Source organism: Lepidochelys olivacea (genome assembly GCF_965140295.1).
Source record: "Lepidochelys olivacea isolate rLepOli2 genome assembly, chromosome: 1".
Lineage (NCBI taxonomy): Eukaryota > Metazoa > Chordata > Testudines > Cheloniidae > Lepidochelys > Lepidochelys olivacea.
In genome coordinates this window covers 207,470,577-207,482,992 of record NC_140411.1, presented here as the reverse complement: position 1 = coordinate 207,482,992, position 12,416 = coordinate 207,470,577, and the positions used below count along the sequence as shown (strand labels likewise).

Below are 12,416 nucleotides of genomic sequence, written 5' to 3'. Positions count from 1 at the left end.
CAGATTTTAGAGTGCACAAAACGTCACTAACAGAGTTTGAAGACAAAGCAAAAAATGATATTCCAGGGGGTCTGTGACATACCGTACCTCAAAATAGCACCCTGTAACCCCCCATATTCATCATTCGTATATGGTTGTGATACTTTATACAAAGCATGCTATGTAAGGGGGGAGGGATAGCTCAGTGGTTTGAGCATTGGCCTGCTAAACCTGGGGTTGTGAGTTCAATCCTTGAGGAGGCCATTTAGGGATCTGGAGCAAAAACTGGGGACTGGCCCTGCTTTGAGCAGGGGGTTGGACTAGATGATCTCCTGAGGTCCCTTCCAACCCTGAAATTCTAAGATATGAAAGATCATGATCTGCTGAAACTCATTGTTCTGTCAATATATATATATGTTGTTAGTGTTCATGAAGTTATGAGATTTTGCTATAGGGTTGTTATTGATATATGTTGATGAGTTTTAGAGTTGCTCAGTGCTATTTCTCCAGTGACAATAAAGAAGGTGACCCACGCAGGTGTTAAATGACCATTGACCAGCAGGAGAATTGTAAACAAGAGATCTACAATTCAATAAGAGATAGTTGTGCAAGCACCATACAAAGAGAATTGCTCAACTCTATGAATCAGTTGTGCAAGCACCACACAATGAAGACTGCTCAACTCTATGACTCAGTTGTCCAAACAATGGGGACTCAACAAGGCCCACCAGGACATGTCTAGGCCAGTATCCTCCCTGGGACATTAACTGAAAGTATAAGATAAGGGACAGGGGCATCATGAGACCACCTCTCTCCTCCCCTATCTACGTTGAAGGCAAAAAGAATGCTGGGAAAACAAAGACTTTGAACTGAGATTGGTCCCAGGCTAAGAAGGAAATTCAGCCTGTGTATTAAGACCTGTAACCTACCTGCAACATCCAATGAGAAAAGCTGTTTGATTCAACTCTTGCTTCGTCTAAAAGTTTAGGATTTAGAATGCATATTTATTTTTTATTTTCTTAAGGTAACTATCTCTGATCTTTATGCCTTCCACTTATAACCACTTAAAATCTATCTTTCTGAAGTTAACAAACTTATTTTAATGTTTTATCCTTACCAGTGAGATTGTCTAAAGTGCTTGGGGAATCTGCTCAAGATTACAAAGGCTGGTGCATGTCCACTCTCCTTTGACAAAGTGGCAAACTAAATACTGAGCTTGCACTGTTCAAGAGAAGGTGTTGAGCAGTGTAAAAAGCTATATTTCTGTGGTGCAAGGCTGAGGGCTTGGGATATTTGCTGGTGTTTCCCTGTGTATAACTCATGAGTGACTTGGAGATCATCCATGCAATTTAGCTGGGTGTGCCTCTGCATGTTGGTGGCTGAGTGATAACAGCACCTGGAGGGGTTTGCTGCTTGACACTGGCAAAGCATTATGAGAGACAGCTGCAGTTGGAGAGTTAAGGGGGGACAGCGGTCTCACAGTTCCAGGTTGTACCCTGGGAATCCTGTCACAGCTTTGCAAATTTCTTCAGTCTAAATCAAATCTTAGAGTCTCATGTACACATCTCCTCCTACATAAAGTTTTGGAACACTTCCCCTCCCATTCACAACTGTATACTCTTGATGCCTGGAGAGCTCTAAAAATCAATATTGAATGCAGTATACAGTTCAGAAAATATCTAGCTCTGTTGGTTATAATCCATATAATATTTTTAAAATACTGCTGTTATAGTTTCAGTTATTAGATGACTAAACTGGTACATTTCAGAAACTTTCAAAGATACAAGTTATTTTCCCCTCAAATGTTCACTTATTTATTCAGAGCCACAGAAACCTGGCCTGAAGGCTCATATCCAACGTACAAAGATGTTGTGTGAAGAAAACAGAAAACAGCACAAGGAACCAGCAAAAAGAGCTGTAAACAGGGGAATTTGAGTGGGAGTTCTGTTGGAGGAGAAGGGATGAGGCAAGCTGTTCCTTCAGGGCAGTGTGTGAGTTTTTGTGTGTTGTGTGATTTTTCTGTTTTGTGTTTTTTCTTTTTTCTCTTCAGTTTGCAGAGGCTGGTAGCGGGCAGTGTGCTTTGAGAGAAGCAGAACCCTGATTAGGGGGCGGGGCTTCCCTGATTGGGGTCCTATAAAGGCAGCCAAACAGTCAGCCAGTGGCACAGGAGCCAACAAACAGAGCTGTAAACTGGGGAGTTTGAGTGGTAGTTTGTAGTATTCTGGTTTTGTTTTGGAGCACTCACGGAGTCGGTGCCTAATCTATGTAATTGGTGACTCGCCTTGTCACCAGAGCTGATCCGGAGAACAGAAGAGTATGCTGTCTGCCAGGAGCTAAGATAGGGGATGTAGACCTGAGGCTGAAAAGGATCCTAAAGGGAGCAGGAAAAAATCCACTGATTGTCCTTAGTATGGGAAACAAATCAGACAGCTAGCTAGATTCTCACTGGAACGTATCAAGGGAGACTATGCAAGGCTGGGAAGATGCTTAAGGCAGTGGCTCTCAACCTTTCCAGACTACTGTACCCCTTTCAGGAGTCTGATTTGACTTGTGTACCCGCAAGTTTCACCTCACTTAAAAATTACTTGCTTATAAAATCAGACATAAAAATACAAAGAACTGTCACAGCACACTATTACTGAAAAATTGCTTACTTTCTCATATTTACCATTCACTTACAAAATAAATCAATGGGAATATAAATATTGTAAGCACATTTCAGTGTATACTATACAGAGCCATATAAACAAGTAATTGTCTGTATGAAATTTAATTTGTACTGACTTTGCTAGTGCTTTTTATGTAGCCTGTTGTAAAACTAGGCAAATATCTAGATAAGTTGATGTACCCCCCGGGAAGACCTCTGCATAGCCCTGCATACCCCCGTTGACTTAAGGAAATGGAGGGTCAGGTGATCTTCAGTGGGCTTCCACCTGTCCCTAAAGGAGGAGAATGAAGGCAAAAATTAAGGGAATTTAGTTAGGAAAGTGGACTGCACTGAAGAACATATGCACCAGGCCCTTTAAGACACCCTGTTTGTGGGATACTTTCTCAAGGTTAAAAAGTGTAAACATCTGAATTTCTCATTTTAATTAGTACTTCTCACATATTAAGTAGTTAGACAATTTTTCTGAACTTGGGTGCAAAATATTTTCCTTGAGAGTAGATCCTTCTTGTAGAGGAGACATAACTGAGTCGTGCTTGCCACCTGATTGAATATGAGAACCAGGACCTCCCTGTAAAATATGGGACCACCTGGCTCACTTGTGCCCCTTTTTTATTGTCCCGGAGAACATTGTGAACAGAAAAGGACAGCTATGCTCTTGGCCTTTAGAGAAAGTGCATGATTGTAGCTACGGATACTATATGACATCAGTGGTACATCTTGGCTGATCAGGACTGGAGTTTTAGCTCTTAGGATCTATCTAATCACTCTAATCTTTTATCATTAACCTTGGATTAAGTTGTTCCATGAATGATCTTCCCTGTTCTTGAAGCTGGCATAAATTTTTTGCACTACTCTGATTCCAACGAACTGTGGCCTTCTGAGTTCCCCCAGGCAACAGCACAAAGGAGGACAGGGATGATGGGTCCTGAGAGATTAAGGAACTTCTGGAGAAGACAACTGGAATCTCTCACAATGGTATGTTGGTGCCAGAGTCCTTCGTTCTTATTCAAGACATCAGAGACCTGACAAATGTGATCATTTGACATCTATTATTATGTCCAGAAGTGACAGACTGCATGACATCATTTAGCTGTTGGTAGTGTTGACAAATTCATGTTACTCTGGAATACAATCTGGACTGTGTGAAGGCTCCTTTATGGGCCTTTTTCAGAAAGGGTGCTCCAATGAGCAGGTCCTCTTAGCATGGGTATACACAAACCCTTTTTTGCCCAAGGAAAACACTTTGGAAAACATCCTTAGAGGCAGGTAGGACAAACACAAAGCAGCATAGTGGTAACATTATGTGTTGCACGTGAAGTTGAGAGATTTTCTGTGGGAGGCTCATGTAATATGTGTAGATAGATGTTCTTAAGATCACTTAGTGATAGCTGCTTTTCTTTAGAAATTGTTGCTATGTTGGAATTTAGGGTATCTATCCTGAACTGTGGTGACAGCAGGAATCTGTTCAAGAATTTCCAGTTGAGCACTCCTCAGTCTTTGGCATGTTTGGGCACTGGAAAGAGGACTGACTAAAGCCCTAAGCCTTTTTGTTCCCTGGGAAATCAATTATCCTAGTTTGAAACAGATGGCATTCTAGTCTTTATATGTTGAGGTTTCAATTGGAGGAAGAGGGAGAAGCCAATAACCCTGGTTTTGGAGTGCCATTTAATTCTAAGATGTAGGCCAGGCTTCTCTCCCATTTCTTCCTACATTTCCTTTTTTACAGGAGCTTATCTGGAGGAATACAAAGTCCACCTAATACTCCCGAGAATGGTTTCAAGTTACTTCTCAAAAAACTGATTCTGAGTTTCCTCCTGTGTGGGCTCTAGCCCCAAATCTGAAAAAAAGCTGCCTATGCTCTCAGAAAGACAACTGAGTTTCCTCTGAATTTCCCCATCCCTTTTTTGTCCCTTTAGAGCCTTTACCATGGGAAAATTTGTATTGTGGCAAACTAGAAAACGAGGAGATGGAGGAACAGAGAGTCCTTGAATGGCTTGCTCATCTTTTACTGGGAAAACCAAGCCTTCGAAATGTCCTTTGCAGAGGACTTTGAATCCTGTGCTCAGAATCTAAAGCTTCTTTCCTGATGCCTTTAACCTTTCCTTCACTGTTTCTCAGATTTATAGGGGGGGGGGGAAACAAGATTAATTAGCCTCTCAGGACCCAACTACTGAGCATATTCTGATCTTACAAGGTTCCCTCTCCCCCTTATTTGTAGGACAGAAGGAGACTACCACTAAAGAGGGGATCTGAAGGGAGAACTGTACTGCTGCTGTGCTAGAGAAGTAAGGGTAACATTTGAAAAGATCACTCTTAAGATGATCCCTAAGTGGTTTCCTTAAACTTTATAGCTGCTCTCTAAACCCCTTCCTGAGGAAAGGGGCAGGGGAAGCTTTCACATGGCACAGCCATGGTGATTCACTGAATCCTATAGAAAGGCAGAAATAGCTCCAAAAGGGCTGACTCACACCTTGTTAAAGAAAGCAGGGGAAACAGTCAGAAATAAGTGGTAAGCCAAGAGGCCTTTTACTGCCTGCTTTCTTCATGTCTGGGTTGCTCTCTCTGTCATCTCTCCAGGACTGTCGGTGTGGAAGAGAGTAAGAAAGGTAGGGCTTGGTCAACCCACAGCAAATAGGGTTATGTTAACCCTGGCATTTTTGCACCCTTTTCTGCCAACTTCTCTCTCTGGCTGCCTGTGAGGCATTCCTGACAGAACAACCTGTCCAGATATGCTACGCTAGAAGCTGCTGCAGCCAGCTACTTCAGTATCAGAAAGGGGTTTCTGGCAATCTTGCTGTAGAGCCCCCCAAAGCTAAATAACAGCCCAACAATGCTTAGAATCCAATAAGCTGACTATTATGATAAAAAGAATCCTTTTCTGATTGTTTTATTTTCTTGTTCCTTTGGGCAGAAGAACTGGTTAAGCCTCCCTGCAGTTGATGGAGCCAGTTCAAGCTGACTAGCGGGGTCTTCAAGGGTGTGGCCATCCCCATCCTGCCTTGATTGACAGGTCTGGCTCTGCCTCCAAGTAACCACAGGTAGGAGTAAGACCCATTGTAATAGATATGCAGATTTTTGTGGAAAAAAGAATGTGTATTTTAGGTGTTTTTAATTCAATAAATAAATGTTTTCCCTCTTTTGAAAAATCCATCACAGTAGACCAGATCCATGGCTGGTGTAAATCAGTGCAGCTTCACTGAAGTTATTTGAGCTATGCTGATTTATAGCAGGTAAGAATCATAGAATATCAGGGTTGGAAGGGACCTCAGGAGGTCATCTAGTCCAACCCCCTGCTCAAAGCAGGACCAATCCCCAATTTTTGCCCCAGATCCCTAAATGGCCCCCTCAAGGATTGAACTCACAACCCAGGGTTTAGCAGGCCAATGCTCAAACCACTGAGCTATCCCTCCCCCCCAAATCTGGCCCACTACCTCTATTTTCACTCTGAATTAAGTCTCCCCTGCTCCATCTATTTCTCTCAGCTGACACCAAGGAAAAGAGCCATCATTACTGACCAGCCAACTCTGGGGACCACTTGTAATCCATGACTACAGTTTGGGAATCTTTACTATAGTCTGTCAAAACCATGAGAAGTCCTTAAACAGACAGACAATGCAATTGCTGAAATGGGAATTTAGCCAGAAAACCATGAGCTGACATCTCTAACTCTTGGAAGAATGCCAGGAATATCTTGCCATCTGATCATGACCACAGGTGATCAGGACCTTGGTTTTATGCAGAAGACACATGACACCTCCAATAGCATAGAGCAGGGATGGGCAAACTATGGCCCACAGGCCATATCCGGCCTGTCAGACCTTTTAATCTGGCCCTCAAGCTCCATTGCTCTGCTCCAGCGCTCCGGTTGGGAAGCACGGTTGGGGGCTTGCCCTGCTCTGTCCGAGGCTGGGGGCTTGCATGACGGGCGTGAGGGCACGCATGTTACTCCGGCTGCAAAACCTGAATGTGCTTTACGCGCCATCAGAGCCTGGAATGTGCGAGCCCACATGCCTGCTACTTCTTGGCTTAGGTGACGCTGATGTTTTAGTAGTGTTAATTTTCCATTGTTGAGGATAAAACAAAGAGCAGTTGGCCAGGGAGCACTCGAAAGCAGTTTTCAAAGTTGTGGGCTGTCGGAACCTACGTGGGAGGAGATTTCTGAGAGTAGGGGGCTGGTGAATCTCAGTGAGTTCTAATGACTGGAAGCTGATGCCCAACAAATCCAGGCTAGAGAGAAAGGGCGTGAAAAGGGGGTAAGTTTGGTTTAATTATTGTAATATATTGTTATGATGGTATATTTATAATAGTATGTAAGGTTTTACGTTTATTTCTTCTAAAATGTATCTTTATTAAATAAAGTTTATTTGAATATCTCTGAAGTGTCAATTTCGAGAGCATTCATGGCCTGCCATACAGTTTCCATACCCACATGTGGCCCTCAGGCCAAAAAGTTTGCCCACCCCTGACATACAGTGTACCACCACAGGGGGCATTGGTTCAGTACTGACTCCATAAAGACAGCTCCTTAGCACTTCCTACACATCTGAAGTTTTTTCCTTGAAAATTTTCCCTCCAAGTAGTGACCAAATCCAACACTGTCTTTCATAAGATCAGATGACTGAATTTGAGGTAGTATGGTAGTTATTTCAATGCAAGATTTCAGCTCTATTAACAGAAAGTTACTGCCTGTATTAAATATATTATTGTGCTACATTAAAACAAGAAAAAAAATTATATACACACACACTATGCATGACTACATATTTCTTATCAACTGGATTTGAAGAAAAAACTAATAAAATGGTGTGTATAATAAATAATATTTACTTTAGGAATGCCTTATCCAATAGGCCTGATTTTCAAAAACACAGGTCTGTAATTGTAACACAAGATGCATGCCTTACAATTCACCTACAATTTACAATTTCAACTGTAAATACTGTGACTGCATGTGCAGATAGGGTATTTGCTTAGACATTGGTCATTTACAGGTGTGGACAACAGATTTGCTTGCACAGATGTAGTGACAACCATGTGCGTTTTATGTATTCAGACAATCAGACGATACTTAACTAAGTTGGTAGGTAACAGCAGTGATCTGCTTCCACTGATCTAATCCAATTTGGATAAGTTGGGACAATTGACCCACTTTACTTCAGATGTGCAGAATTTTGAAAATTCTGATTCTGCTTTGGTTGATTTAAATAATAATAATTTGACATTTTAACCAATAGGTTTGTCGTATTTTTAAATTTTTTTAAAGAGATGGGGAAAGGAAGGCAAGCATAGGGAAGAGGAGAACTGCTGATTTACATCAGATTTCATAGTCTCATCACATTTTCATAGGGCAGAAGAAACAAAGAGGAGGAAAAATGGACGTCCGTGAATGACTGGGGATGGGAAAGAGAGAAAGCTACTCCTTCCGCCAAACTAGGAGGCTTTCCACAGGGTATGCACAGAAGAGGGAAAATGTGGAAGAGATAGAAAAAGGGAGACTAGTTGAGTTCAGAACAGTACTCATCATGCCAAATGACAACCCACTAGTTATTCATATTTGATATGTTCTCTCCCTGAAGATGGCCTTATTTCTGTCTTTATAAAAGCATTAAGAGGGGAATTTAGGAAGTGAATTTGGAGATAGTTGACAGCTGTGCCTTCCCAATAGCATTTCCATGTAAGGTACATCTCAAATCTAGAAAGAATTTACTTGCTCTTGGCTGCAGCACCATACCTGGTGAACCTGTGCCAGCTCCATATCTAGCCTAGCAGTCCGCTTAATAAACCCTTCTTTAGTGGTGGTGGTCTTGGGTTTCGGAGCTTTGGTCCGGGGCTGAGTGACAGAGTCTGGGAGAGATGCCTCCAGTTCAAGCAATCCTAGAAAAGATGGAGTGAGAGTATGAGACAGGGCGGAAGAAGAGAGAGATATTAGATTGTTGTACAGGCTTATGCTAATATTTTTAGTCAATAACATATAATTTAAGATTTTCCAAGCTGCCTTACCCTCGTAGGTGTTAAGAAAGTGGTTTTTTACTATATAACGTTCAGAATGGTTGTCCGGAAAATAACCAATTCTGGACAGAGGTCCATAGGGCTGTGATGCATAATCAGTATAGTCCCTGATGACATCTCGTCTCTCCAACTTCCCCTCCACATTCTTCCCTTTAGCTATCAGCTTTCTCATTGCTGAAAAGGAATTGCAACCATGAGACATTTCCTGACATGTACAGTTCTGAAAGAGTCATATCCTAAGAAATTCAGTCAGGCTGTCATTCCTCTAGTATGAAGTGTGGCTGACAGACCAATATGGCCCAAGGAGTTCTATAGTGTGGTCTGTGGATGTCCTCATCTTGAATACACAGTTGCAGCCTTGTAAAAATGGAATGGCGAGAGATAGCTTGGTATGGAAACTAAGTCCCCCTTCCACTATTTCTTTATCCTCCAAATTACCTTTTGTATGTTCGTGTTTAATTTTTCTCACTCTCTCTTCTTTGTCTTGCTGACGGTTAAACCAACGGGTGTCCAAACGATTGACATCCACCTCATTCTGACCCTCCTCTCGTCTCCTCAAAAGCTTCTTTAAAACTTCTAGTCGAACATCTTGCAATCTTCAAGAGAAAAAAAGGCAAGGTATAAATGGAGGTGCTCACAGAGCTCCCAAACTGCACTGCTATATTTAAACACAACCTACCCATTGACCTATCCGTAAAATACAGCCAGACTGCAAATATCACATTTTAGTCTTTTCATTTTTAAAAGTGAGTTTATCCCTGGTGCATTTTTTCACCAAAAAACTCCCCAAAAGTCAGTGTACTTCAATTTCAGTGTGGTTCCTCCATGCCCGTTCATAATTTCATCTATTCTGAATACCCCAACAAGAGTGCCATTTGTGGTGGTGGTTTTTCGGAGGTATTGGATTCAAATTACAAAAAATGATGACCTTCAGTCATTAATGAATAGGCAACCTAGAGATAAAAGTCCATGCATTCTACTGCCAATCCCCTGACCTACTTGATTTCAAACTCCACTTAGGTTCCTTACAACTGAAAGAGAAACACTGTGTCCAATTTTCACCTACTTTTCTATTTCCTGTTCTCTAAAGGCCCACTCTTTTCTCTCCATGTCATCCATCATCTTCCTCCTCTTCTCAGTTTGTGAGAGATCACTAAGTGGTGGTAGAGTTGCTTCCCAGGCACGTTTCTCCCGGGCACGTTCAATCATCTCCACCTCAGCTTGTCCCGCTGGAAGACCCCGCCCTTACAGGGACAAGAAGCAGTAGTTCTTTAGAAAGATTGTGGGGCAGGGCAATATCCATGAGTAACATATAAAGCTATTAGAGCGATAAGCACAGTTGAAAATTGTAGAGTAAATAGAGAGAGAATACTTGACAGATGGAAGTTAACAAATCTGAGGCAACAAGCTCAGTGAGTTTTAAAAATGTGAATAGTCTGCAGTTACCATGATTATGGTAACAGTAAAAAGGGGGTTGTCATTCCTCCTGCTCCTGGGCATAAAGAGATCCGTTTGGGGGCAGGGAAAGGTCAGAAAGAAATTTCCCTTCCAAGGAACAGCATTCATATTTAGATGCATTTTGAGGATTGACACCTTACTCTGAAGCATCCAGCATTCACCACTGTTGGAGGCAGGTGGCATTCATAGTAGTGGAAAGAAAAATGAAAATCATAATAATAATAATTTGCACTTACAATATCTTTTGCCATTTAACAAAAAGATCTCAAAACACCTTATAAAATGCCTCACAATTGGCCTGTTATGTAGGTAAATATTTTTATTACACCCATTTTAAACCTAGATAAACTGATACATCCCAGTGAAACACAGCAAGGTAATGTCAAAGCTGAGAGAACTGACATCTGATAGAGAGAAACAGCAATTCTGCCATTCTCAAGGGAAGAGAGCACTATTATTGTAAAGAAATGTTTATGGTTCTTCCAACTCACCCCAAGTGAGAATGGCAAGTGTCAGCAGTTCAGGGATTGAACCCAGAGGTACTACATATTCTGGGGAATACGGGTCAGTCTGAGCTTCGCCATCCCGATAATCCGTCTGTGTACCCAGAGTTCGTGATGTGGGGGAGCGTGATCTGTCACTGGTCATGGAGGGGTAAACATATGGCTCTGTTCTAAAAAACAAACATGAGCCAGAACATGTTTTTGTATATGCTGTCACATTAATTTTTTAAAACTTGAGATAATATTCATTACAGATGTGATTTTCAAAAGTGCTCAGCTTTAGCTTAACTCTGCTCCCACTGAAATCAATGGAGTTGACTTCAGTGAGAGCAGTTAGGCCTTTGCTGAGCACTTCTGAAAATCCCTCCCTATGTGAACGTAAACCATGAACCTTCTGCATCAAGAAGCTTAAATTGTTACGTGCAAGTATCTAACACATATGGATATTACAGCATTGTATTTAAGGATTAAGGGCCAAATGTAGCCTGATGTAAGTAGCTGCAACTTGATGGAAATATTTGGGCCAAATTCAACAGTGAGATAAACAATGATGTAAGTTTCATGTCTGGTGTAACAACTTGCACTGATCTGGCATTCAGTGGGTGTGCAAAATAAATCTATTGGAAAGGGGTGTAGCTTGAAAAACAATTAACAGAAGAATACAAGATAAAGCAGGACTGCTGTATTTTAACTTATGCCTGTGTCATTTCAACACAAACAGGAAATAATTCAATTCCTCCATAAGTAAGCACAATTCCAGTGACTTCACTGGGAACTGTACTCATTTATGTCACGTCTGAATTTGGTGTGTCGTCCCCCCCACCCCGGAATACCAGGGATATCCTACTATAAGGATGTTGTATGCAAATAAACAGTAGCGCAAAACCATTTGATAAAATCAGCAACAAACATCTCAAAGTGTGGCTATATCAGACATTTCCTCTCCTCTAATACTTAGACATTTGGCTCTCTGTTTCTTGCATCATGTGGTGCTCCTTACATATCCCAAGCTCTGTCTGAACTAAGCTGTAGGCATCTGGCCCTAACTTGCTCTTTCTGGGATTTCATGCTGGTGGACAGATTCTTTCTGAACTTTTAAATTGGTCTCTATTGCTTCATTATTAAAAATACTAGTCTCATGTAGCCATTTGTGGCTAAAGATTGACCTGTTGTAACTGTTTTTTTAAACCTCACCACTTACTTTGCCACTGCATAAGCAATGTTTAGTGGAAATGGCTTATGAAAGGGGATGAAAGGTCTGCAAAGAGAGAAAACATGTTTAAGACAACAGCCATGAGAGTAAGATGCACAATAACTGAATATTACAGCTTAGCAAAACTGTGGACCAGATCCTCAGATGTTGTAAAACAGTGTAGCTCCACTGACTTCAGTGCTGATTTACAACAGCTGAGAATCTGTTTCTGCACGTTTAAGGACACATATTAGTTAGGAGTTCTTTAATCTCTTATAGAAACTCTGTCATTACTTCTTAACTCAACATGTGAGAATTGTTGTTCTATCCAAGTGGAAAAATTCTTCCTCATTCAAAGAGCCCAGTTTGCTTTTCATTTACACAACTTCGTACACTGGCCCAACACCATTAATTTAAAGGGAGTCACCACTGATTTACACTAGGGTGAGAAGAGGAGAATCAGGACCAACATTGTTAATTGCTTAGTTCATATATATATATATATATATATGTTAGGATTGAGAGAGACAATACAAAGACTGGTTGGCTCAGATGTGGGTCTACTACTATACTGTCCCACTACAAAGTTCTCCCCTTGTCCATTACT

At 41.4% G+C, this 12,416-nt stretch overlaps 1 protein-coding gene across 3 annotated transcripts in view; it reads right to left on the bottom strand.

Moving 5' to 3' along the window:
- Nucleotides 1-12,416, bottom strand: part of CFAP91 (cilia and flagella associated protein 91) — a 57,395-nt gene that overhangs the window by 31,708 nt on the left and 13,271 nt on the right. For all 3 annotated transcript variants that reach the window (XM_084640120.1, XM_084640121.1, XM_084640122.1), the window contains exons 5-10: nt 11,819-11,875; nt 10,606-10,787; nt 9,723-9,900; nt 9,095-9,252; nt 8,648-8,830; nt 8,379-8,521 (exon numbers count right to left, since the gene is read on the bottom strand). In XM_084640120.1, the coding sequence (XP_084496246.1) occupies nt 8,379-8,521; nt 8,648-8,830; nt 9,095-9,252; nt 9,723-9,900; nt 10,606-10,787; nt 11,819-11,875 (901 nt within the window). The remainder of the gene's footprint in view (nt 1-8,378; nt 8,522-8,647; nt 8,831-9,094; nt 9,253-9,722; nt 9,901-10,605; nt 10,788-11,818; nt 11,876-12,416) is intronic.